Here is a 26902-nt window from a genome sequence, read left to right as displayed (position 1 = left end):
GACCATACTTAGCGAAATCTTGTGAGAAAACTGAGATCCAAGCCCAAAAAAAAATGATTGGACATTCGAAAAAGACTTAGGGCTTTTATTTTATTGTCGAGTTACCTAATAATATAAACTTCAGGTTAAAGTTAAAAAGAAAAACATACCAATTTTCAACTTCGAAATAACAAAATAAATGAATAAAATAAGCGTCAGAAGTGATAGCATCGTTTAGGTAACTCAGAGTTATTTAGTAACTCTAAAGCTAACTCACTAATGAAATTAATACCGGGTCTTAAAAGTAACTACTATCAATATAATGAAAAAATTTCACGGAACTATACATTTCTGGTTAAATTTATTTTCAACAGTGTTAAGTTATTTTTAAACAAAATTTTAGGAAAACAATTATTTTTTGACTGATTGCCCTCTTTTTTCGACTTAATTTCAATAAATATTTTGCTACTTAATAGCGCTTCAAGTTGAAAACGTACCAATTGCTCAAAAAAAGAAAAAATGTCAGCTTAAAAAATTAAATTATTACCCGAAAAACGCTCTGAAATGCCAGAAAATAATTGTTGGCAAAAATAACATTATTGTCGATTCAATTTCTTAAATTTTTTGAATTTTTGTTTTTTTTTTGTCTTTTAACTTAATCTTGATAAAATTCCCCAAACATCCTACAACACTAGAAAAGTAAAGTAACTGGACCATGTTTCCTTATTTTTAGGCCCGGTTTAGAGAAAATCTTGAAAACACTGAGGCTGGAGTTCAAAAAAGTGCTTTAACATTCCAAGATAAAAGTTTGCTGCTCTCAACATAACTCGCAAAATTTTCAAAATAATCAAATTTTCCACCGAATTTTGTATTTTTTGCTCCTGTCTTCTTAGCGAAATTTTACAAAAAGATTGTTTTTCCCCCAGGAACGTGGTTACACTCTCTTTTGCAATTTGTTTTAAGGATTTGCAAAGTAATTGCGTTTCTGATTGAAACACGCTTTTTAAATTAAGCCATTAAAAAAAAGAAAAGATGAAACTCAAAAAATTTGTAGAATATAATGCATCCTGTGAAATTAAAAAAAAACATGAATACGCTCCTGAACTAATAAAACCTTTTACGTATTTCAAAATTATTATTCAAATTGAAATGTTTTTCCGGAAAATATTTTTTTCAATTTTTTTTTTGGTTTTGTTTTCAAAAATTTTGTCTTCTAATTACCACCTGATGAATTTGATCACAATTGTAGTTTGCAAAATTTAGTTTTTGTCGAAAAAAATTTGTAGTAAATTGGTACTTAAAACTGCAGAACTTACATACAAACCAATAGATTTCCAAAAACTTCATTCACCAATGTTTTTCTAAATAGATATACATATAATTAAGCTTGATTAAAAACTTTTTGCATGACTTATAAAAATACATAACTCACTTAATAAGTGATCCTAACAAACAACCAAAACGTATTAAAAAAACATTAATAGACAAACTAATAATCAAGATTTGTTGATTATTCCTTGGAGTCCATCAATAAAAAAATCCATAAACTAGTTAGAACTTAACTCAGCGTCACGGCTATGCATTATTTCAAATCAAAAAATCTGCTAAAGTATATATCAATTTTTGTCAATTTTCTACAAAAGTCGGAATTCAAAAACAAAGAAATGAAACAACAAGCTTAGTAACCTTAGTAACTTTCTAATTTTTGAAATAGAACGTAGTAAAAGGATACACCCAACCCGAACATACAGTATCTATTAGGTGTTTCAAAACTACAAAAACGCCGACGTCGCATTTTCTTTCAAAATTAGCTGTTATAAATTATTCATACACTTCAAAAAAATAGCTAATGTAATTTATACTTTCAATTAATAACTATTTTATAAATTTATTTAAAAAAATAATTCGGTAAAATAGAAAGTTGGGTTTTTTATAGTTTTGAAACAGCTAATATATAATTACTTTTCAAAAAAAAAGAAACCATTAGACAATCATGTCACAGCCAAAAGTAGAGTTTTAAAGTTTGTGCATTTTGTTACAAACTTTTAATTGACCAATTACTCCAAGACTTCAAGAAAGTCAGTAAATAATTGGATGCTCGTTTGCTCGCGATAAGCGCGGAAAATTTTTTTGTCACTCATTTAATTATGTATCACTTTAAATAATCAACCTTAGCTAAACAAAAATAAATAAATAGATAAGGCAGGTTCAAAAAAAAAATATTCTCGCTATTGAGAAGTACCTACCTACTGTTACCGTATCGTTTTTATTTTTGCAAAAAATAGATTTATACCACCAGTTAAAAACGAGTAGTGACATAATATACTGGGTGAGTAATAACTAATAAATGTGAAAGCAATATTTTTTGAAAAAACTTAAGTAGTCAATATTTTTGCAACAATTCTTGCAATTTTGAAATCGTAGATTTCGCCGAAAATACACACCTGGGTAATTTACATAGAATAAAGCACATAAACCAACAATCAAAGAATAAACTCATAAATACATCAATTTGTTTTCCGGATCTGTACATTACGAAACAGGTTTAATCAGCCTTTATTATGAGGTAGTTCTTATAAATACAATGATTTCGTAACAAATTTCAAATTTTGTGGCGGTCTATAAAACATTTTTGGAAATGTGGGTGTAGAGACAGTCTAGCAACTGGTAATTTGTTGTTAACGGTTGTTAAACAATTTGTTAATGCATCGTTGACGTAATCGTAAAAAAGTAATTTTCCTCTTCAGATTAAATGACAACGCAACTTAATTACGCCAATATTTTTTACATTAACATCACATGATTTCGTTTGCACACACTAGCAAATTAATCGATTTAAGAGCAAAAGAACGTGATATTAATTATTCGCAAACAAAGAACGCATTCAATTTGTTTTCAAACATCAACACACGATAATACAAAACAAAGCAAAGATAAGGTGAGGTGCGTCACTAGGAAATTTTACTTACTTCAAAACATCTTCTCGCTTTCTCTTGCGGTCAGTCTTACTTCTGGAAGATTCATCTCGAAAACTGGGACTGTAGCGTTTTTCGATTTTGCCTCCGCTACAAAGCGTCGCCTGCATAACCCCTGCAACAATTCGCACCAACATTTACCACCGAAAACTCACCCCAAAGCCTTAAACTTATATAATTCCGACTTAGGTTTTAGTAATATTTTAGTACAAACGAATTAGTAGTGTAGCAAAAATGCCACGAGAAAAATAATCAGACGCTACATTGTGTGTTGAATAATAATGTGATGAGAAACGTAAAAATTGACAACAAAACAAAAAACAGAGCGTTCGTTTACTTTAAGTACTGACTGAATCAAAGAGTATTGGGAATAGAATTCAGATTGCGATTATGAAGCGAATCTGGATTCTATTTGCTTGATTAAAAATAGTATATAAAATGGGCTTCCAACCCTTTTATCGTGAAGGACGTCCATACAAACCCTCGCAGAATGGACGAAGTGGCATTCGAGAGGTGGGGCAGGCAGCGGCAGCCGTCTGTCTGTCAGCCAGTCCACCAGGGGGCGGTTCCCTCAATAAAACAAGTAAACGATTTTTGGGATAACCAGATCGCTCCAAGCATTCGCCATTCGCTCACTCACACAGGAGAGAGTGGCACCAGAGGTGGCAAGATTCGCAAAATGCGACAAAAACAAAGAGAAATACAAAAAAATCATACATAGGGTGTCCCAACACACTATCGGCCCTTAAATTAATAAATAAATTTTCAATTTTGTACGTAATACGTCATGAAAAGCGTACTATTGTTTATCTCGCATAATTCGCTGCGCTCACTCGTTTTGGCAAATATTATACTCGGTAAACAAAATCGCTCTTATAACTGCAATTTTTGACGTAGCTTTAAATACATTCATTCGACATAAAGTTTTATTAGTCGATTCTGCTCAATTTTTTTGACGAAAACAGCCTTTTTAAAAATGTATTACTTACACAAGGACTAAGAATACTAACGAAGTAAGGTTTTCAGAAATTTAAAAAGAACAGTTAAGGGCTTTAGAAAGTTCTAAACACTGATTTTCTAGACTTTCGAAAGTAAGTGGTTCTTGTACAAAAAAATTTATTCTCGAAAAAATATGTCAAATGATACAGCGATCTATTGGCGTCGAGAAAAACGCAAAATTCATTATATTCTTCAAGTTATCTAAACCTATTTTTGCTAACAATTTTCTCGAAATCTATAAACCGCAGAATAATAATCTAACAAAATTAATAGGATTTCTTCTAATAATTTCAAAATTATTGCTCGATAAATGCTTCGGGTATTGAAAACCAATCAAAATCTTGACAAAAATAGAAAAAATCTAACCGTTCAAAAACATTAAATATTTTTCTGCTTCTTTGCACTTGAAAAAAAAAAATTTTTTTGATTTAAAAAAAAAAAATCTTCACCTCAAATACTTTAAAGAGGCATAAGTAATTCAATTTGGTCCAAAAAGATGTTTACGTGTGATGATTTTTCAGCCTGTTTAGTAAAATTTTTAATCTCAAACTTATACTTATGAACTCTAAGAAGGAGAATTTTTAGCCAAATTTGAAAATTGTTAAAATGGTTTTTAGGTAAAAAATACACCAAAACACTAAAAAAAAAGACAAAAATAATGATATTTTCGTTTAGTTTAGTGAACCTATGTTTTACCGAGATCTAACAAAAAACTTGAGAATTTAAGTTTAAAAACTGATATTAAATTCTTAAAAAAACAAGAACAGCAAAACTTAATGTTCGAACTTTTTGTGGTTAATTTTCGACAAACTTTCTGTCAAAATTGAGTGAAACAAGGTTTGCAATTTATTAGGAAAATGTTTTAAAAAAAATTAGTTCGCATTTTAGAAAATGTGGTATGATAAAAAAAGCAAAAATAACACATTTTTACAAAATTTTTGAATAATTTGAACAAATTGGCCCAATGTTTCAAGAGTTGTTGGCTTGTTTTTACAAAATTTAATAAAATAACTGCGTTTTTAGTTGAAAAATATACATTATCGGCCTGTTTTACCGACGCCTAACAAAAAAAATTAAGGATCTAGTTCAAAAACGTGACTAAAGTCTAAAAACAATTAAACTTGACATGATTTTTGAGTTTTTAGGTTTATTTTCGATGAACTAAACCGAGCGAAACAAAGCTTGCTGATTTTTAAGAAAATGTTTCTGAAAAATAAACCTAATAGTTAAAATTGTCAAATTTTCAAAATGGAAAAAAACACAATTTTTGGTAAATGGAAAAATTGTTGGGTTGTTTTAGACAAAATTCAATGAAATAGTTGCGTTTCTAAGCTAAAAAATATACTAAAACGCTAAAAAATAATGTTATTCTCGTTTAGTAGTGATATATCGGTTTGCATCAGCAAAATCTGATCAGAGATAAAAGAAAACAATTTTTGTTGAAACTTGTTGAAATTTTTGCTTCTTTTTAACAAAATTTTGCGGACGAAAAACAACAAACAAGCTTGAGGAAAACGAAAAACGAGATAAATTTTTTAAATGTTATACAACTGTAGGTACATTGTACAAACAGTACAAACCGATTTTCTAAATACTTTCATCTTTCGATTAATAAATTGAATAGTTTAATTTTTGTGTTTTCAGACAAGAAAAGACAATTAAAAAGTCATTACCAGAAAAAATAAAAATCGGAAGTTCTCGACTGAGTCAAAATTAAATTTCATTTTTTTAACTTCAAGATTGCAACTCCCAAAAAATGGTAAAGCTCATACTTTCTTCTTTTAAACTGACTTAGCCCAATTTTCTATTATTCCTGATTTTGGCGTAATGAATTTTTAGAGTTTTTCTTTCAATAAGTTAAATTATTCCAAAGCAAAATCGCCCAATAAAGGATAATTTACTTTGAAAACATAATTTTGTAAAAATTTTTAATTTTAGATGATACAGGGTGTTTGCATCTACCAATTTTGTATTTTAACATTTAATGGTACTACGAGCTTGACCAACTTGCTGAGACACCCTGTATATTTTTCAAAAAACACCTAGTGGTACACGACACTAGCCAACTCTGGTGAAAATTCAGTTCATACCGATATCAAAAGTATCAATTTAATGACGTATACTTACCTTCCATATCACAAACTACTTACTCTATTTTTTATAAATATACATATTTGAAAAATTATAAAAGTATGATAAAGTTTCCACGAGTGTTTGTTTTATTTTTGGAGTTTTTTAAGTTAATGCCATCATTTTGGCATTAGCCTAAGATCGGGAGGATTAAGGATAGAGTTAGCCATTCATACCACACAATTATCCACTTTGAAAAAAATAAAAAAGAATTCATCAGTAGTTTATTATCGTTCTTCTTTGTAAAAATGTTAATCAAAAACAAAAATAACATTTCAAGCGTAGTACATCACACTAATGCATAAATTAAAAAAAACATGGATGATAAGTTAGGTGATCATGTTTTAACGAAACGACCTTCTTAATAGTAGTAGTAATAATAAGTCAAAAGCATGCACCATAAATCCAGTATAGTTGTCAGATTTTTCAAAAAACGTTTATTTTAAACACTTTGTACATTTACAATACAGTCACTAGCCTATAAGTAAATATAACTATTTCCAGGCCTGATAAAATAAATTCGGGAACGTTGGCTCCGATACTGTCAATACTTACAACATTTTATCACATTATTGGAGCCGAACTGTTCCGGAATCAGACAGTCTTAATAATTATCAACAATAAATAAAACTCATTGTCCCACTAAACAGTCTTTTCCACTGACTATGTTTTGTGTCTGATTTTGGAATTTTTTTCAATTCTTATTCTACTCAGCTTACCTTTATATTTCGGTACAAACATTTTGATATCTTGGTCCTGAATGTTCTGGTAAAAATCCAACTCTCTGTAATTCAGGGGCTTACAGATCGTGCTCGGGTTCAGCACCATGAGACGCGTGTGGCCTCCGACCTGGAAAAAGCGTAAAACGCAAAATTAAACAACTACTCTGATAAACACTTTATCTAATAAGATGTGTTCCTTGAGCAACGAACTAATGTAACGATAATTTCTTTTAAAAGATAATAACTACGAAATAGTTTACGTAGAATTATATATTTATTAGTCAGTGCTGAAGAGCAAAATATTTTAGAAAATATTTATACAATAATTGGAAAAATATTCTAGAGTTAGATTCAAATTGTCAAGTTTAGGGGATTTCAGGGGTCAACCAAATTACACAGTACACCATGTGTAAATTATTTAGCAAAATTTATCTTATCTTACATTATTTGTTTAACAAAGGTTGAAATTTTGTTAAAATTGAAACTAATCGATTTTGATGCACTTTTTCAGGTTTTCAGATTTATTTTTATCCGGTGTTTTGACGACGTCTTGCAAAACAAAATCAATTTTAATGAAAATTGGTGATTTTTCAGACAGTTTTGATAATCTAAAAGAAAATGTGTTTAAACACTCCAAAAAAACAATTTTTAGTCGAATTTGGAGAATTGTTGAGATCTTTTTGACAAAATTTAAAGAAACAGTTACATTTTTAACCAAAAACATACTAAAAATATTGATATTTTTCTTTAATCTAACAAAAACATGCCAAGTTAAAACAATAAAAACAACACTTTGAATTTATATTCTAGTTTTTGGTTTATTTCCGACACACTTTTGCTCAAAAATGTGGCTCAAGTGGTTGATTTTTAAAAGAATATTTCTGAAAAAAAATAGTTTACACTTCAAAACTGTGCTTAGGTACTCACAAATGGCAAAAATAACAATATTTCGAGTATATTTGCACATTAATTATTGTTATTCAGTTTCGTTTAAAACGAAAGTAAAATAATTTTGTACGAATCTAATAAAAAGATTAAAATAAGAAAAAATAAAAAACAATTAAAAAATTGAGATAACCATTTAATTCAAAATCTCAAAAACACAAAACCAAACATCTAATGGTAAAATTTTTGTCTTGAGTTCAGAGTTATTCAATCTTAAACTTTGGACGTCTGATTAAATTTCTCAGAGTTCCGAAACCAACAAGTTTTATTATATTTTATATTCAACATGTTCAGTTTTAAAAGTTGTTTTTTTTTGTTCAAATTTGTTTGAGTCTGAGTGGGATTTCCGGTTTAATAAAGTTTTCATCTTTTAATGAATCCATCGGGTTTTCAATTCGTTGTTGTGTTTCATTTTACCAGTTATTTTGATTTTACGTTCGGTTTTTATACAAAATACAGTATGAGGCTTAAAAATCTACTTTATAATCTGGCTCTATAGATTTTTAAGTTAGGTTAGTTTGAGTTTTATTTGTATTTATTTATTTATTTGTATTTGCCTTTGGTCTATTTGCATGTTCACAAGTTTTTAAACACGTTTAAATTTTAATTTTGCAGAATATTAAGACTTATCATAATTATGTATTAGTATAGGAATATTATTTGATATATTTTTGCAATTTGTTATTATTAGCTGTTTCAAAACTATGTAAACGCCAACGTCGCATTTTCTCTCATATACATTTTTTTCAACCATATTTAAAAAAATAATTTGGTAAAATGTGACGTAAGCGCATTTTATTTTTGTAAATATGTACTACATCCTATCATGTTTGTTACTATTTTATAATTATTCTAACAATTACATTTACTATAAAACATAAAAACAAAACATAAATATAAAAAAACAAACAAAATAAGACAAGAACTGAAAAATAAAGCGCTTTGCATCTAGTTATCGTTCTTTTTAGTTTAATTCATTTTTCTATAACTTCATTAATATTTTTATTAAATATACTTTTGTATTTATCAAAAAGATAAATGACTATTCACACAAAGTATTTCTAGTTCTTTTCTTACTTATGATTTAGAAGTTTTTTTTTTTATAATAACAATTACCATGATAACGATAACACCATAAAAACTAAATGGAAAAAACTATCTAATAAAATAAAAACCAAACAAAATAAAGCAACAGAAAGATAGAGCTCTTTTTGTGTACCTAATTATCCTCTGCTTTTTAATTTGATAAATTTTTTTACAACTTCGTTAACATTTTTAATATTCATGTATTTATCAGAAAGACCATCTTTTAAAAACATCTTTTCTTACGTTTTTGACACTCCATTCTTCTTTTTGGTAAATTCAAAGAAATTGAATAAACAAAATAATAGATAAAATAAAAAAGCTATCGATACTCACACACAAAGTATCTTTCTGTTGTGTTGTATTTTTCTTATAATAATTACTTAATTAGAACGACAAGATTTAACACAATCCTTAATTGGAAAATAATTATATAAAAACAAACAAAATAAAGCAAGACAGAAAGATAGGTAATGCTTTTTGTGTTAATGTTTTTATTATCTTTTTATAAAGGTTGCCCATTAAATAAAATTAAATTTGACGTTATTATTCAAAAACGAATGACGTCATAGATAAAAGTCATAAAAATAATGACTTCTATAAAAGTAAAATTGACCTTTTCGCTGACAAAAATTTGAATTTCATAATTTTATAACTTACAACTAACCCGCCTTTCTGTGAAATTGTAAAAGCAAAAATAAGCGAAATTAACGAAAAAGGCAAAAAATAGCAAAATTGTATTATTTTGACAAGGAGTACTAACCATCACTAACCTCACCAAGCATTCAGAAGCTTGTCAAAAATTTTGATTAGCTTTTATGTAGTTGATGTATATTTTAATATGTTTTTTCAGATTTACTTTATTTTATATTAGATTTTCGATTCATTCCCCAAATGCGGCAAATTACTTAATTAGACATCTTTATTTAATTGCTTTTTTGTCAAAAATTAGAGACCAGAGGTCTTTTCAATTTCCAAATTTTTGTTCCTGTTTTATGTTTTGTAAAGTTTCTAAGACGTTTTGTTTGCTGAGTTAATATTTTTTTCAAAAATAAGTCAAACAATATATTTTACTAAAATTACCACAAGTGAATAAGAAAATTGTATGTGTTACATCGAAAAGTCAACATTGTATTGTTACGAAGATTACGTATGTATGCAAAATTTCAACTCATTGGGACAACAGACACCCTTTTAAATTTAATTCGGAAAATATGGAACAAATAGAAAATAGAGAAAATAGAACAAATTAAATCTTTTAAAAACAAGAAAATTTTGGATAAAATAAAAATGTGGGAAATGGAAATCACGATGTAATTAATTGAACGGTTTATTGAACTGCGTCGATTCTTGTCAACTCATTATTAACACGGAACCACCCAGAAACACGTTAATGTTTTTTTAATATAATAGGTGATGAAAGAAGCAAGTTATTTGGCAGCAGTGCTTGTTTTCCTAATTAAAATTTTTGTCGAAAAACGTGAAAAACACCAATTTTTAATTATCGAAAAGTGTGAAAACTCACTTGATTGCTAAGTGGATGTAAGTCGACTTCATCACAGCCATCAACATGTTGGTCACGTCTGAGGAGGTCCCGAGATGGTTCCGCATATTTCCGGTTGCGGGTTTCAGTATCTCCCATACCCCAGTCATCCAACAAGTACACCATCCCCTTCTTGTTGGCACAAACACACTTCTGAAGTGTCCTTTCTTCTCCGAGGAAATTCGCAACAAATCTGAAACAACGACAGAAGTGATGGAATAAACAAAAAATTTGGACAGCGTCAATGTCAAATGTGGCAAAAACCCCAAAAATAAAATCACCAAAATTCTTGACCTGGCTAACTTTCGAGCAAAATAAATATGCAAATAAATATTCAAGTTCCTGCTCTTTTTACCTTGACATTAAAGAAGTACGATTTGAAACGACCGCGATGACCATGCATTTACCACAATTTTATTGTTCTATTTCAAACGAATGAATATTCATTCACAACACGAAAACAATGATTGCAACACTTGAAAAAATAACGGTTCCGTTCCAATTTATATTCACTCTCTCTCCGATTTATTTCGAGGCGGACAAAAGTCGCGTTCTAAAATTGAGAAATTGGGCCAACGTTTCATCTTTTTGTCGTAAAAAGTGGCAAATTACAGTGGAATTTCCCTGACCTAGGCTACAGCAGCAGACGAATAATAAACTGATTTACCTTGAATGTATCCCAGTTATGTCATAATCAAAGATAGAAGTTTCGAAATACCAACTGAGTAATTTGGCAACAGTTGTGGATTTTTTACGGATCCTCCCAAGCGATTAAAACAAACTACTGCGAGGTGATTTTTTTAGTTTTGTTCCTGGCTAGCCGGATTTAGGTGTTTTTCTTATTAATGCACAATTTTATTTTTAAAGGTTGCCGGTTGTGGGCGGTCATGGGGGATTTTTTAGAGTTGAAAGATGTCTCAACTTTGTCAAGTGGAAAATCACAAATTCTGAGTAACTTAACGATTTTCAAAGCCAAAATTTTTGTCGTTCAGAAAAAGAATTGTGTAACACTTGTTAAGTGATAAATAATTCATTTGTTCCTGAATTCCTAAAGAAAAAATTTGTATTACAAAAATGTGCAAACAGATAAAATCTTTTTTGATCAGTGTTTTTGATCACAAAGTCATGAAAAATTTACACGGACTAATAAATATTCACTAAGAAGTAACAAAGAAGTAAAATTCAGTAATAAAAAAAATTGAATTTTCAAATAACCTAGATTTAATAATTCTATTGTTTATATATTTTAAATTGCAACCCGTGTTTGTATAACGCAAAAAGTATTTTTCAAAAATTATTCTTCTCCAAAAATTCAGGAAAAAATCCGTTTTGAATATTTATAAAAAATATTTTTGAAAATATTTTTTCTTTAAACGGTCATAAATATGGAACAACTTCCTTAAAAAAAATTAATAAACATTATTACCTAGTGATCTTTGACAATTTCAAAAGTACAAAAGTGTTTGATTAGAAGAATTATTGGCAATTTTTTCGAGATTGCACTGTTTGAAATGAAATATCGTAAAGACAATCTCAGTCTACATATTCGTTGATAATGTAATAAGAAAAACTAAAAAAAGCAATAATTTAAAACATCTTCACTAATAGTACAAAAGAAAACAAAAACGAGAAAACATTTGTAAAAACCTCTAAATTAGATTTTTCAACAAAACGCCATTTATTTAATTTTTCGCAAAAAAATTATTTTCTATGAGGATTTTTATTTTATCGTTTTCCCAGTTTTGTATTTTCCAGTAAAAAATATGATGTCAAAAACAAATAATCTCAAAATATAAATGATACCTTAGAATACAGGGTTATTCAAAAAAGACTACGAAAATGACCAAGTAAACATGAAACACAAATTGATTGCTGTTATCATGTAATGATAGTTAATTATTATCTATTTGAATCGATGATTTGATTTTCAAATTTAGAATTTGCCCGTATGCTTGGTAAAACATATTTCGAGTTACATTTTTTTCTGCCTATCTAGCCAAGCTAGGAGTCTGTGAATAACTCTGTATATTAAAATACCAATGTCCCTAACTCTCCTTAAAAACTAAACTTTTTTATTTAAAAATTAACATTTCAGTCATTAAAAGCTTGATTGAAATCAATGGATGAGGCTACAGAGTGAACCATATAAAAATATAACTAACAAATTTTGAATGCAACTAATAATACTTTACCTTATCTTGTCATTTAGGTTTTTATGACAATTAAAAAATATTTTGAGTTAGCTTAGATGTTGGAAGCTAACTAAAAAACTAATGGAAATATCGTTGTTTTTGTTAAATTGTTCGGAGACATTAACAGTGTACATTTATTTAAAAAATCTTCGATTATAAAGCTGTGGATTTGTTTTCTTTTAAATTTATAATAAATAAAGTTTCGAAAAAAAATATTGCATATGAATGCAATAATGCAGTGCACAGGTCTTAAAACAAGTTTTTAAATACTACAATATTATAATACCTATAATTAAATATGGAAAAGGAATAGTTTGTACATTTTCTGTTTAAACTAATATAGTAAAATTAGTAAAACTAATTTACGAATGGCATCAAATTAGAAATAAAAATATAATTTTCCAAAAAAAAAAACTTTTTTCGAAATCGTTTTTTTTTTAGTTCTGCAATTATAAAAAATTATTAATTTTTTTCCAAAAATCATTCAAATGCAAATACTATCTTTCAAGAAGCACGATCACAATTTTTGGAAATTATTTTTCAAAAACCTTTGAAAACAAAACACACAACAATAAATTTGTTTAAATGGTAGACAGTAATTATGAAACAAACAACTCTGCAAAAAAATCAAGTTACGTTGCAATTAGAGAAATAATAAAATACAGAACTTAACAAGTAACCGAAAATACCACAACTATTTTTATTCATCTTGACAAATCCGGAGCTCTAATAATAGAACAAGTCTAATTAAAAAAATACATTTATTAAGTGAACTTTGAAATTGTGAACTTCTTAGTTTTTTCATGTTATTCTTTAATGTAATCGACAATCAAACACTATTAAAAAATCAGAAAAAATATTGCGAACTATATGCTATATATGTAATGATCAAGAACTTATTTTCGCGCGCATTTTCTGTTTAATCTATTTTATTTATAAAAAAAAACCATTACAACATAAATGGCAAATTAAAACTATCACGTAGGTACTTGAAATTCCAAAACAATGCAAATTTTTTAAAATAAATTTTTCTTTTCAAATTCTTCATTTATTTTTAACCACAACATACTTTGATTTTTTTTTTAAGATCGACTATGTGCAATAACAATCAAGTCAAAATTCCACTAAAATATGTACACTATCGGACAAAAGTAAGGCAACATGTTGAAAAATATACAAATATTGGTATTTTAAATTTTAAGAGTTGGTATTTACCTTCAATTTAATTTTAAAATAAATGTTTAAAGATCTTCTTATTCGTGTTGAAAGTGGATAGCCTGTGGGTAATTATTATGACATACTACTAGCTTGAAATATAAAAAAGCCCGATATTAATGCGACAAAAGTAAGGCAACATTGTCAGAAAATATTTTCAACTCAAATTTTATTTGATTTAACATTTACATAACACTACCCAACGCTAAAGTTTAAATAAATAGAACGAAAAATTCAACAATTTATGGCATAGCCGTTATTAAGTATAATTTTTTGGCACCGTCTGCGCATTGAAGAAATTAATTTTTGAATAACATTTTCATCCAGATTTGACCACACTTCCTTGATTTTATCTGTCAAAGATTGCTTGTTGGGAAATCTTTGTATCCGGATTCGTCGCTCTACCTCTTCCCATAAGTTCTCAATTGGGTTGAGGTCTGGTGATTGGGCAGGCCATTGCAAAACATGAATATTATTATTTTGGAACCACTCACTGACCAATGCAGAAGTGTGTTTGGGGTCGTTATCTTGGTGAAAGATAAAACGAAGAGGCATTTCCCATTCTGCATACGGCAGCATTACATCTTGGAGTATGTCCCTATAGATGAACCGATCCATATTACTCTCAATAAAGCTCAACGGACCCACACCATTCCACGAAAAACACCCCCACAGAAAAACGCTACCATGACCATGTTTAACAGTGGGTATAACATACTTGGGATTGAATCGTGTATTGATTGGCCGTCTCACACGTTTCATTCCATCCGAATTAAATAATTTGTATCGAGTTTCGTCACTAAACAGAACTTTCCTCCAATCTTGCACTGTCCAATTCAAATGTTCTCTTGCAAATTGAAGTCTGGCGCGTCTATTTCTTTCGGAAATCAAAGGTTTTTTAGCAGGACGTCTACTAAAAAGCTTTGCTGCAACCAGTCTTCTTTGAATTGTTTGTGTACTAACTCCTACTTCCGGTATTTCCGCTATAATTTTAGATGCAGATTTCCATGGATCGTTTTCCGAAATTCTTTTAATGCGTCTGTCCATGTTTATAGTAGTTTTTCGTGGTCTTCCCGATTTTGGATTATTGTTTAAATGTCCTCTTTCGTTGTAGCGAATAATTATTTTAGACACGTTGTATCTAGGCAGTTGAAATCTTCTTGCAATATCCGCTTGTTTTTCATTGTTTAAGAAAGCATCTATCACTCTTTCTTTCAACTCTTTACCAATTGGTGTACCCGTTGGCATAGCTCTTGTTGCACAAGACGAACTGTTAATATTGGCCTAACAAATTTTTCATTATAACAACATTTTTTGAAAAAAATCTAAATGTTGCCTTACTTTTGTCGTCTTAAAATAATCCTTTTTTACACTACAAGTCAACAAAGCGGTTTTTTTCAACCTTAATAAATAATTACTTGACATTAATGACAGTAGCTTCCTTTGATTCTTTTAATAATACCATAGTTTGACCGATCATAATTTATTTACATTAGATAGACATTAATTTCTATATTTTTCAAAATGTTGCCTTACTTTTGTCCGATAGTGTAAGTAATTTTCCAAAAATAATTCTAAAACCACATTCTAAATACACATTATAATAATCTTTTGGGTTTACAATTTATTCAGACGGTGGCAGTTTTTATAATTACAATAATCTACTCTGAGATTTTTCTAAAAATATCAATTATGTACAAAATGTTGTAAAATAGTATTGTAAGCAATTTATTCCACAAATAATGTGAAAATCATATTACAGATGCAGAGATCACGATTTGGAAAATTATTTTTAAGAAAGTTTTTGGTTTAAAATTAGTTCAGACAAGATTTTAAAAACTACCGAGCGATTTTCTAAAGTTTTGATCTAGTTATTCATGAGAGTTACGTTAACCCAATGCCCATTACGAAAATAAAGTTCCAACAAATGTTTTTTTATGTTCTTCGATGAACATTTTGGACATGTTGACAGATAAAGCGATGCAGAAGTTATTTACGCAATACATTTCACTATTGAGGTAACTATCATGGATAACTAGATCAAAATTTAAAAAAAATCGCTTGGTAAAACTTCAAAAACAAAAACAAAACAAAATTTTAAAACCATACCTACACAATTGTTTTGTATAAAAATTAACGAATAAATAATAATCAACCTCCCACAATCTAAAACAATAGATTACACACTACACGATGATGACGAAATGACGAACTTTACAACTACACAACAAAAATGTCCAAAAATCTGATTCAACAAAATTTAGGTAATAATAGATGTAGGTAAATGTAGATAATACTTGCTGAAGTTCGTTAGGCTCGCAGATTTACGTGAATCAATCTGTATACAACAAATAAACTTCACATTTTAATGAAAAAAAAAAAGATCATTTCAACTCAAAATAACAGAAAATTGCAACAATAGAAATAGATTCCTAAACTTTGCTTAGACAACTTGTGTAATAAATGATTTTTGAAATTAGTACTTCACATTGTCAAAGTTTTTACGTTGTCTACCAACGCACACCTGCATACCTTCATTGTTTACCAACAGAACAGGTGCTAAGACATGCCTTCCAGACTCAGGTCGTGATGATAGAATTCCGTTTCACGCAGTGGAAGAACAGGTCGAAACCTGTCTGGTTTTGGTTTTGCATTTTACACGTCACACTGTAGTACTCCACACAACAAGTGAATAAAAAATGCAAATTCACTACGTGGGCCGCAATCGATCCACGTGCAAACATTTTTATCTCTCTATTTCTAAATCAGCTCCATTGACACGTGATTTCGATTTTTTGTGTTAATTACGCCAAATGTTCGCGCTTTGATACGAAAAGCTTGCCAAATATCACTTGGTGCCAGCGTCAACTTGACAAATTTGGTTTTTTATCAATACATCAACTTACGCAATTTCTGAAAGTTCCATTCTCTACAATAACCATCCTCAAGCGAAAACATTCACCAATTGCGAAAGATGCAATTACACAAAAGAATGAGTTTAGCAACTGTCACCTAGTCACCTTTAGCATATTCCGTAGACTGTTTTGTCCGAAAATGTTTCAGTAACTGCGCGCTAAGCTATTTTGTATTCTAAAATTAAAATTAAAATAATGGGTGCGCAGTGGTCAAGCGCTTCATTTCGGTCGCAAATTGAATCGCTTTTTTGAATGAAAACGACTGGCCACAATGCCAAAGGAAGGTGAGGAAAAGGGAAGGTCGACGAACTGAAGGTTGAGGAAACCGCAAAGAGCGTGTTGGAGGTATAGCAGCGAATAGTGTTGAATTTTTGGGTTCAAGGGAATCATAGATTCACGAAAACAAGGAAATGCTCGTATCAAGTGTAGGGCCATTTTTGAAACGCAAAATAACAGCTAATTTGAACACGTGCAAAATCCATCACAATGGCCTTTGATGAACCGATTTTGTACAGAAGCGTAATTATCGCAAATTACAAACATATGCTTATCAAATATCAGGAAAATCTTTGGACCGGCGGCAATTTTAGCAACTCACTACCTTACTAACTTTGAAAGTACTCAACCACTTTAAATAATCCTGTCAGGAGAGCTGGTGCCGAGGTGTCGGGGTCAGGTCATCAATTTTAGTTAAGACAACGTCTGAAAAATAAAATGGGGGTGTGAGTAATCCAGTCCATCAGAGTGAGACGTCCACAATCGCCATTTGTGAACCAATAAATGTAACAGTCGTTAACCCAAAATAATTATGCAAATCTACCATCAATAAAATATATAATTCGAATAGAATCGGTTGAGCTCTGTCCAAGGGGTTCAAAAGGTTAACAGTCGCAGTCCTGGTCAATAGGACTCCAGGAGCATAGGGGAAAACCAGGCAAAGGGTTACCCCTTTGCTCATAGATACCATCCAGCCCGCTTGTCTCTGGATCAGCAGCAATCGAGAGACCACCTCGCGGTTCTGACGTGCAATAGGCAACGCTGCCTTGTCATCCACCACTTGTCTTAGGTTGTGCAATGAGTACCCCGGTAATATCCGTCCAGCGTCTACTTCGAGACCCGCAGGTCATTCAACACCAAGCGTGCAATGGATATTATGTTCATGGTACTCGCCTATGACCAACATAAAAAGGGGGCGGTTCCGGGCAGTGCAATGATCACCTTTTTGGCCAACCTGCTCAGCCGCTAATCAAACATAGCCCTAAGCGTGCAATGGAGGCCCTCTTCATAGTGCAGGTGGTGAACAAGTCCCTATAAACCTCATGGCCGCAGCCGTATCTCAGGGGCGGTTCCGGGCAGTGCAATGAACACCTTTTTGGCTAACCTGCTCAACTGCTAATCACACATAGCCCTGAGCGTGCAATGGAAGCCCTCTTCATAGTGCAGGTGGCGAACAAGTCCCTTAACCTCATAGCCGAAGCCGTCTCACGGACCAACGAGCAAGTGCAATGATCACCTTCCAGCGCTCTCCCCACGACCTATTCTGCAACCTAGACCTGGGGGTGCAATGAACGCGGCTGCCTAGTGATCCCCCGCGTCCACAAATAAACATAAACCAGACCTGGAGGCCTCGCGACGCCGCGACCCTCCAGCGTCCCCTGTTGGGTTAATCTCGGCGTGCAATGGGCATTTTCGAGCGCCGCCCCGCCTCAAGCTTAACCGTGGATTAATTAAGGATAGACAGACTAACAAAGTTTAGCTCGACATGTCGGGGCTCAACTCAATCTTATTCATAGTTCGTCAACTCTCAATTCAATATCATTCTCATCAAATATCACCAACTTTAGTATCAACCAATTAAATAAACTATCAACTGATGAATAGCGCATTAATTCAACTTCAGTTTGATATTGTACTCAATACTCACGCAGGTTTCTGATGAACGTTATCAACAATTATAAATATCAACACCGCAGCAATTAAAATAATGATTGAACGACTCACCCTACCGTTGATATGGTAATTATCATAAATCTCTACACCTTATTGGATTGAAAAACCTCACACACCAACAAACTGGGATTACTCAGTGATAACTCACCTTGATTCACTTAAGCAATTACTTTAAGTCACTCTAACTTGGAACTGACTCTAGCTCACACTACCTCTCTAAAGTGTGGGTGAAAACTAAAAACTCATATGCAAAATTGCATATTCGAAGGCGTCTTTCTCACGGTCGACTTGGGGTGGTCTGCTTGTCACCCTGACTAGCTAATAAATTAGGCTCAAGTGTTTATGTTTCTCGAAATAAAAGTCTCGGGGTCTTTTCGGAGCTTTACTGACTAATTACCCTAATTATCTACATGCTAATCTATGACGAAAAGTAAAAAAACCACAAATTACCATTAAATTAAAATATAAAATTAAAAAAAATTATGACCGCTCGGACTTCATCCTACACAAGACTAATTTATTATTACTATTATTAGCGAGGAGATTCCTGTTTACTCTTACTTTTCATTCAAATAATACAAAATGAAAAAACACGTGCAAAATCACTTGGCGTTCTAAATTAAACAATACATTTGAGTAGAGTTGCTATTTCTGGTAGCTAAGTACCCCTTTTGAGTACTCTGCTAGCACAGACTGCATTGCGAAGTATTAACTATACATTAATCAATCTAAACAGAATCTAAATAAAACTTTACTTTTCAACTGTTCTCTGGCTATGACAAAAAGTTACATTTCCAAAAGTCTAAGAGCAGAACTTCTCCATTGGAACAAGTCTCCTTTTCCCCTCAGAAGAAAAATTATCAAACTTTCGCCGCTTTGTGGAATTTGTAAAGCAACGACCACAGATTCTTTGTTTGCAAAAGCGTTCCAAAAATTGTCTTTTCATAAACTTTTCCACTCCTTGTCGATACTCTTAACATACCAGTAGGAAATCTCCTCCCTTGTATCCTTTTTTTTTCAGTTCAATAAGCTTTTATCTATGTAAAAAGTAACCACCAATAATTAGATATTAGTGACAAATTAAATGGTAGTTTTCAGCCAAAATGAAGCGATTTTAGCTTTCTGCAAGCAAATTTTGCCAGTTTTAAGCAAGAAATCGTTAGAATCAGTCAGAATAAGGCGATTTCATCTTAACTGCTACAAATTTTTCAGTTTTTAAACAACGAAATTGTCCGAGATAACGCGATTTCAAAAAAACTGGTGCGTAATTTCTCGTTCTCAGTCTGAATAATGCGATTTCAGACTTTCTAAAGCGATTTGTTTCGTTTTCAAGCAAGAAATTGTCCGAAATCAAATGTAACTGGTGCTAAGGTCGTCAAAACTGTCACTTTTTCAATTTTTGAGCAAAGAATCGTCCAAAATCAAACGATTTCAAGTAAACTGGTGCTTAAATCGTTGGATTCAGTTAGAACCTGGCAATTGCAGGTTTTCTACTGCAAATTATTCAGTTTTTAAGCAAGAGATTTTCAGAAATCACGCGATTTTAAATAAACTGGTGTTTAAATCGTTGGATTTGGTCAGAACGAAGCAATTTCAGCTTTTCCACTGCAATTTTTTCAGTTTTTAAACAAGGAATTGTCCGAAATAACGCGACTTCAAATAAAATGATGCGTAAATCCTCGTTTTCAGTCTGAATAATGCGATTTCAGACTTTCTAAAGCGATTCGTTTCGTTTTTAAGCAAGAAATCGTCCGAAATCAAATGTAACTCGTGCTAAAGTCGTCAAAACTGCCACTTTTTCAATTTATGAGCAAAGAATCGTCCGAAATCAAACGATTTCAAATAAACTGGTGCTTAAATCGTTGGATTCAGTTAGACACCTGGCAATTGCAGGTTTTCTACTGCAAATTATTCAGTTTTTAAGCAAGAGATTTTCAGAAATCACGCGATTTTAAATAAACTGGTGTTTAAATCGTTGGATTCGGTCAGAACAAGGCAATTTCAGCTTTTCTATTGCAGATTTTTGAGTTTTTAAACAAGGAATTGTCCGAAATCACGCGACTTCAAATGAACTGGTGCTTAAATCGTCGATTTCGGTCTGAATAAAGCGATTTCAGACTTTCTAAAGTGCTTTGTTTCGTTTTTAAAGAAGAAATCGTTCGAATTCAAATGATTTCAAATAAACTGGTGCTTAAATCGTCGATTTCGGTCTGAATAAAGCGATTTCAGACTTTCTAAAACGATTTCTTCGTTTTTAAAGAAAGAATCGTTCGAAATCAAATGATTTCAACCAAACTGATGCCACAGTTGTCAGCTTCAGCCAGAATAAAACAAGTACAGCATTTCTACTTCGAGTTATTCAGTTTTTGAGCAAGGAATCATAAGAAATCAATCAATTTCAAATAAACTGGTGATTAAATCGTTGGATTCGGTCAGAATAAGGCATTTTCATCTTCTCTATTCCAAATTTTTCAGTTTTTCAGCAACAAATTGACCAAAATCACGCGAATTTCAAATAAACTGTTGCGCAAATCATCTTTTTCAGTAAGAATAAAGCGATTTCAGACATTCTAAAGCGATTTGTTTGTTTTAAACTGATGTTAAGTCATCAGACTCAGCTAAAATAAAGCGTTTTCAGCATTTTAACTGCAACTTTTTCATTTTTTGAGCAACGAATTGTCAGAAGTCAAACGATTTCAATTAACTAGTGTTGAAATCGTTGGATTCAGTCAGAGCAATGCCATTTTAGCGTTTTTGTGGCAAATTTTTCAGTTTTTAGGCAAGAAATTAGTGTTTAAATCGTCGTTTTCAGTCTGGATAAAGCGATTTCAGATTTTCTAAAGCAATTTGATTCGTTTTTAAGAAAGAAATCGTTCAAAATCGAATGTTTTCAAGTAAACTGATGTTAAAATCATCAGACTCAGCTAAAATAAAGCGATTTCAGCGTTTTAACTGCAACTTTTTCAGTTTTTGAGCAAAGAATCGTCAAAAATCTAACGATTTCAAATAAACTAGTGTTTAAATCGTTGGATTCAGTCAAAGCAAGTCGATTTCAGCTTTTTTGTTGTAAATTTCAGTTTTTAAGCAAAGAATTAGTGTTTAAATCGTCGTTTTCAGTCTGGATAAAGCGATTTCACATTTTCTAAAGCTTCAAAATCAAATGTCTTCAATTAAACTAGTGCTTAAATCTTTGGATTCGGTCAGAATAAAGCGATTTCAGAATTCTACTGCGAGTTTTTCAGTTTTTAAGCAAGAAAATTTCCGAAATCAAGCGATTTTATACAAACTGCTGTTTAAATCGTCGTTTTCGGTCAGAATAAAACTATAAATTTTCTAAAGCATCTTTTTATTAGAAAAAGAATCCCTTTAGTATCAAAACGCATTGTAAAATTATTTCAATTAAAAAAACACCAAATTGGACCATTAATTAATTAATTACTTCAGATTTGAATTTGTTAGTAATTGGTGTTATGTATTTTGTGCATAAAATCGATTTCGTGACCAAAAACAATATAACGTTTTTTATTTTGCCATTTTACAATCCAATAATTGAGATAAGGCAGTTTGTCACACTGTTTGTTCAACAACCAAAACAAATTTGAAAACAACACGTGGAGCATGACGTCAGTACTTCGAACAAATCAAAAACTGTCACAAAAGACGTGACTCGTTTATTTTTTTTAAATTCAAGGCCGAAGGAATGTTCTACAACTAAGTTTAAACTGACCTGTTCAACAGACTCGAAATTGTGTTATTAAAACGATTAGAAAAACAAGAATTTCATACAAATTGCGTCAAATATTAAACAGAGATCGATACATAAGCTTCTAGAAAATTACTCAACTGATTTGTATCAATGAATAATTGATGCAAAACCACGCGAAAAAGTAATTTGGGAAGGTGTGGCTAAATAAATTGGAATTTTCCATAGCAATAAAGTAGGTAGAAAACACGAGCTTATTTGCAGTTGAGTCAAACATGTTTATTTGAGGATAAAACAATAAACCAAACGACAATAAATTAGTGTGTAAAAGTATTCCAAACAATAAAAAACAGTGTTCGGTTAGTAACAAAAATCAAGTGGAAATGATGAAGGAAGGGTAAATCGATTCTTACACGTGTCACAACAATTGGATTAAATAATCATAATCCTAATCTACACAGGAATAGGTCGCTGAATGGCGAAAGACAAATTTGTTCTAGAGAATTAATATTTTTTATTACTACTAAAAGTTTTCTAGAATGTTGTTGAATTTAATCAACACAAGTAAAAAAATATTTCTCACCCAAACCACAAAATAACAGCCTTTTCACACCGCGAAACTTTCATTAACCGACCGCAATTTGTTTGCAAAACCTTGAAACTCATAAAATGATGCAAGTCCTCAAACATGCACATGATGCTCTTCCCAAAACGAAAAATTCAAGAAAATAACAAGTCGTTAAACTCCGGCAGACCAAAATAAAACAAGGCGTGCTTTGATCTTGTTGGTACGATCTCTTTGTGTTTGCTGCTATCTGCAATCGTTTGATGCAATGCAAATGATAAAAGGTTGGAGTAATCGAAGTTCAAGCGTTCCTATGTTCGAGGATAATGACTTGTGTGAAAGGGCAAATCGATCGTTTTACGTATTTTTCAATGAAATAATAGCGAACCTTGTCAGAAGAAAAGGTCATCCATATTTATGGAATCGATAGCGAGGGGAAGTCCCTTGAGGACTTCCCAGTACAAACGTTCGATTTCAGTTTTTGGAATCGTTATCTTAAAAAAACACATGCTTATAATCATCTTGTGACGTTTCCTTTAAATGATTTACTATTATTGCTATTAAAACGTCGCAAATTTTCAAAGAATTCAGGTCACTTTTAATAATAGCGATAATAAATTTAGTTAGTGAAACCAATAATAAAATGAGTCGAAAAAACATATGCAAAACTTTTGTTTTCTAGTAATTGACTACAAATTCTTTAGGAAAAATTGCACACAAAATCAAAGGTGAACCAAATACCTACTATTTAGAAAGAAATCTTCATTGCTTATACAATGTGTTTTTAAATGATTCTCATCTAGTCGTATGTGAATTTTACATGTAAAGTTAGAAAATGCCGCTTAGGCATTTAGACATCGAATATTAGCATTCTTCATTTATGAAGTCCCCAGTTCGGAAATAAACTTTAATAATAAATGTTTTCTTGCACAGTGTAACAATTTAGTTGCATTTTAACGAAATAAAAAAAAATAATTGAATTTCACAACTGACAGATTTGATATTTATTGACAGAGGATATTGAGTTCAAAGTTAACTAGATGAGAATCATTTAAAAACACATTGTAGATATTTTAATTAGATATTTAGATCAAGAGAGTAAAAACTTAAAAAAGTTAATATAAAAGCTTTGTTGTCTTTAGCATTGTATATTTTTTAAGATAGTATAGGATAATAGGAATAAGATGGGATAGGAAAATGAATAGGAATACGATTAAGGATAGCTTTAGTAAAATAAGAATAGAAATATGACAGATCTAGAGAGATTCCTACGACGTCCTCAAAACTTTGAACTTAGAACTCTATGTAACATTTTGTCCACTCTATAAGGAATAGTTGAAGATAGAAATAGGAACAGAATAACAATAAAGAGGTTCTATCCCTGGATCTAAAACTTAGCAAAATTTTAAGTTTTAAGGGGTCAAGAACTTAGTTAACATTTTCTCAGATTTTTTTGTAATACAAGCTGTCCGTTTTTCAAGCTCTACCGTGGAAGTTAAACAAAGTTGCGCATTTTTATGCTGAACAATTATCTGAGAGAAAATTTAAAATATAATTTTTAGTTTTTGAATTACTGAAAAAAACGGAAATTTGTATTTTCGTTTTTATTTTTTCAAGCAAAAACCAAAAGAACTAGACGTTTTTAACTAGAACCTTCTTCAGGTACATTTTTAATAAAGAATCTAAATCTGTCACCGTATTTTCCAAGGCGTTCTTGATGTCAGAGTAACTACACTTAATTTTAGTTTTTCTTATGGACGCCATATTCGCTTTTTGTATTTTTTAAAAGTGTTTTTATTCCTGTTTACAACGAGGTATCATATGATATAATTGAATCTTACATGGAGAAAAAAGCAATTTTGCAAAGAGTGCCTTGGAAAAATACAGTACCAATTTTGTTTTAAAACAAACTAGATTTTGGAGGTTTAAATTTAATAGAACAGTCAAAATCTAGTTTGCTAAACAAAATTTTTGGCGATTTTTTTCCAAAGCACTCTTTGCAAAAACGCTTTTTTTATTTTAATCAGCATGTAATATTCTATGATATCATTGTGATTCATCCTTGTAATCAGGAACAAAAAGACTTATCAAAAATACAAGGATCCACTATAGCCTCCATAAGAAAAACCAAAGTTGAATGTTGTAACTCTGAGATCAAGAACGTATTGGAAAAGGCAATGAGATTTAAAATGTTTGTAAAAAAGTGCCTGAAGAATGTCTAGCTTAAAAACGTCTAGTTCGTTTGGTTTTCGCTTAAAAAAATAAAAACAAAAATTACAAATTTTTGGATTTTTTAATAATCCAAAAACGAAAAATCAAAATTTCTTTTAGATAATTGGTCGGCATAAAAATTCGCAACTATGCCCTAATTTAATCTCTCGTACCTCTTATAATAACTAAGATCCCCATGGTAGAGCTCTAAAAACGGACACCCTGTATAAGAGAAATATGAACAGGATTAGAAACAAAAATAGGTACAGAAATAGGAATAGGAATAAAAATAATATGAGAATAAGAATAATATAAAAGATCCTGCTGTTTTTACGACTTCAAACGTAAATAAATTTTAAGTTTTAAAAGGTAAAGAACTGAAGTTAACATTTTCTCAGATTTTTTTTGTAATATAAGAGGAATAAAAACAGGATTAGAAACAGAAATAGGTGCAGAAGTAGGAATGGAGGTAGAAGTAGGAACAGGAATAGGAATAAGAATAGCTATAAGAGGTCCTGGTGTTCCTACGTCTTCAAAACTTAGGTAAGTTTTAAGTTTCAAGACATAAAGTATGGACATCGACATGTTTCCGCAATTCTCTAGTAGTAAGCAAATTGAATAACAAAATTCATAAATCCTTTTACTGAATCTTTGAGGTGGACGTAATTTATTAAAAATTTTGCCCTGCTTTCCATTTCATTGTAAACTTTTAATCGCTTTAGAAGTTAAATTACATTCCCGGTTATTCCTAAATTTCCAAGCCCTATTCCAACTTTTGAATTAGCATTCGCATATCAAATTTTCCATAATTAGATTTCAGTTCGCAAAAAAGCGAAACAAAAAGGATTGTGAAGTTTAAAAAGCTGGATAAATGCCAGGTGTACAACGAACCCAAAGCAGTTGAAAATGTTTACTCGTTAATACGGTCACCTCATTTATTAACAATTTATTGACAAGAGTTGATGTATTGCCAATAAATAGTTTCGAGTATTGTTTTTGACACTTGTGGGCGATAAAATCTCTTATCACGTTTAAAATTACTTGTATCTGATAAGCAGGTTGATTGACGTTTCGAACTAAAAAAACAATTTCCCGATTTGAAGGATTGTGTAACGTTTGATTAAAAATAGGTTCGTTCCATAGCACAAATATTTTTTTAATACTGTCCAGTTATTCGCAAACGAATGAAATTACACAATTTACACTTCCTATATCCTATGTTTCTACTTTCGAATCTTTACTCTCTGTTGTACTATTTGATGGAAAAATACACGAGCTATTCTGAGTCACCTCCTGGACACGAGACTAAACTAACAATGGAAAAATCTGCGATAATAACCATAATTACTACTATTGCTACATTTTCTCTCTAGACAACGTGACTCTCTAATATCAGGCTGCTTTATCTTTGTCGCTATCTTTCACATGCCTGGGCCAAAACAGACATTTAAAAATAGCTTGAAAGACACGGAAGACTGACATTTTTTCATTAAAAACACCAACCTGCCAACTCTTCTTCATTACCTCCCACACTGAAAATCCCCTCATTATATTTAGATTTCTGGAAAGGTCTCACAAAGAAACCGAAAGTTTTGCAATTCTTAGTTGAAAATCATCGTTTAGAATGTCAGTGATAAATGATTATATGAATATGAAACGTTTAGACTTTGTCTCGGATTTTTCCAAGGAATTTATTCAGTCGTATCGGTAACAACCGGGTTAAAGAATAACAAATAAATTGGCAAATGTTTCTCCTCGATGAATAAAACAACAAT

At 31.0% G+C, this 26902-nt stretch overlaps 1 protein-coding gene and 1 long non-coding RNA gene across 3 annotated transcripts in view; one reads left to right on the top strand and one right to left on the bottom strand.

Annotated features, from left to right (window-relative positions):
- Ip6k (Inositol hexakisphosphate kinase) overlaps nt 1–26902 on the bottom strand; it is a 36850-nt gene that overhangs the window by 6115 nt on the left and 3833 nt on the right. The window contains exons 1-4 of one of the 2 annotated variants that reach the window (XM_008200377.3): nt 16690–16840; nt 10359–10569; nt 6803–6932; nt 2949–3069 (exon numbers count right to left, since the gene is read on the bottom strand). In XM_008200377.3, the coding sequence (XP_008198599.1) occupies nt 2949–3069; nt 6803–6932; nt 10359–10569; nt 16690–16709 (482 nt within the window). In that variant the 5' untranslated portion in view covers nt 16710–16840. Of the gene's footprint in view, nt 1–2948; nt 3070–6802; nt 6933–10358; nt 10570–16689; nt 16841–26902 lie in introns of those variants that run through there. The other variant, XM_964486.5, reaches the window with a different exon arrangement.
- LOC135265302 (uncharacterized) lies at nt 16978–19021 on the top strand. Its single transcript, XR_010332904.1, has 2 exons — nt 16978–17480; nt 17546–19021. It is a non-coding gene; the product is annotated as an uncharacterized LOC135265302 (long non-coding RNA).

Source organism: Tribolium castaneum, chromosome 2 (assembly GCF_031307605.1).
Source record: "Tribolium castaneum strain GA2 chromosome 2, icTriCast1.1, whole genome shotgun sequence".
Taxonomy (NCBI): Eukaryota; Metazoa; Arthropoda; class Insecta; order Coleoptera; family Tenebrionidae; genus Tribolium; species Tribolium castaneum.
The sequence above is the reverse complement of the archived record's forward strand: the minus strand, read 5'-3'. Positions and strand labels throughout refer to the sequence as shown.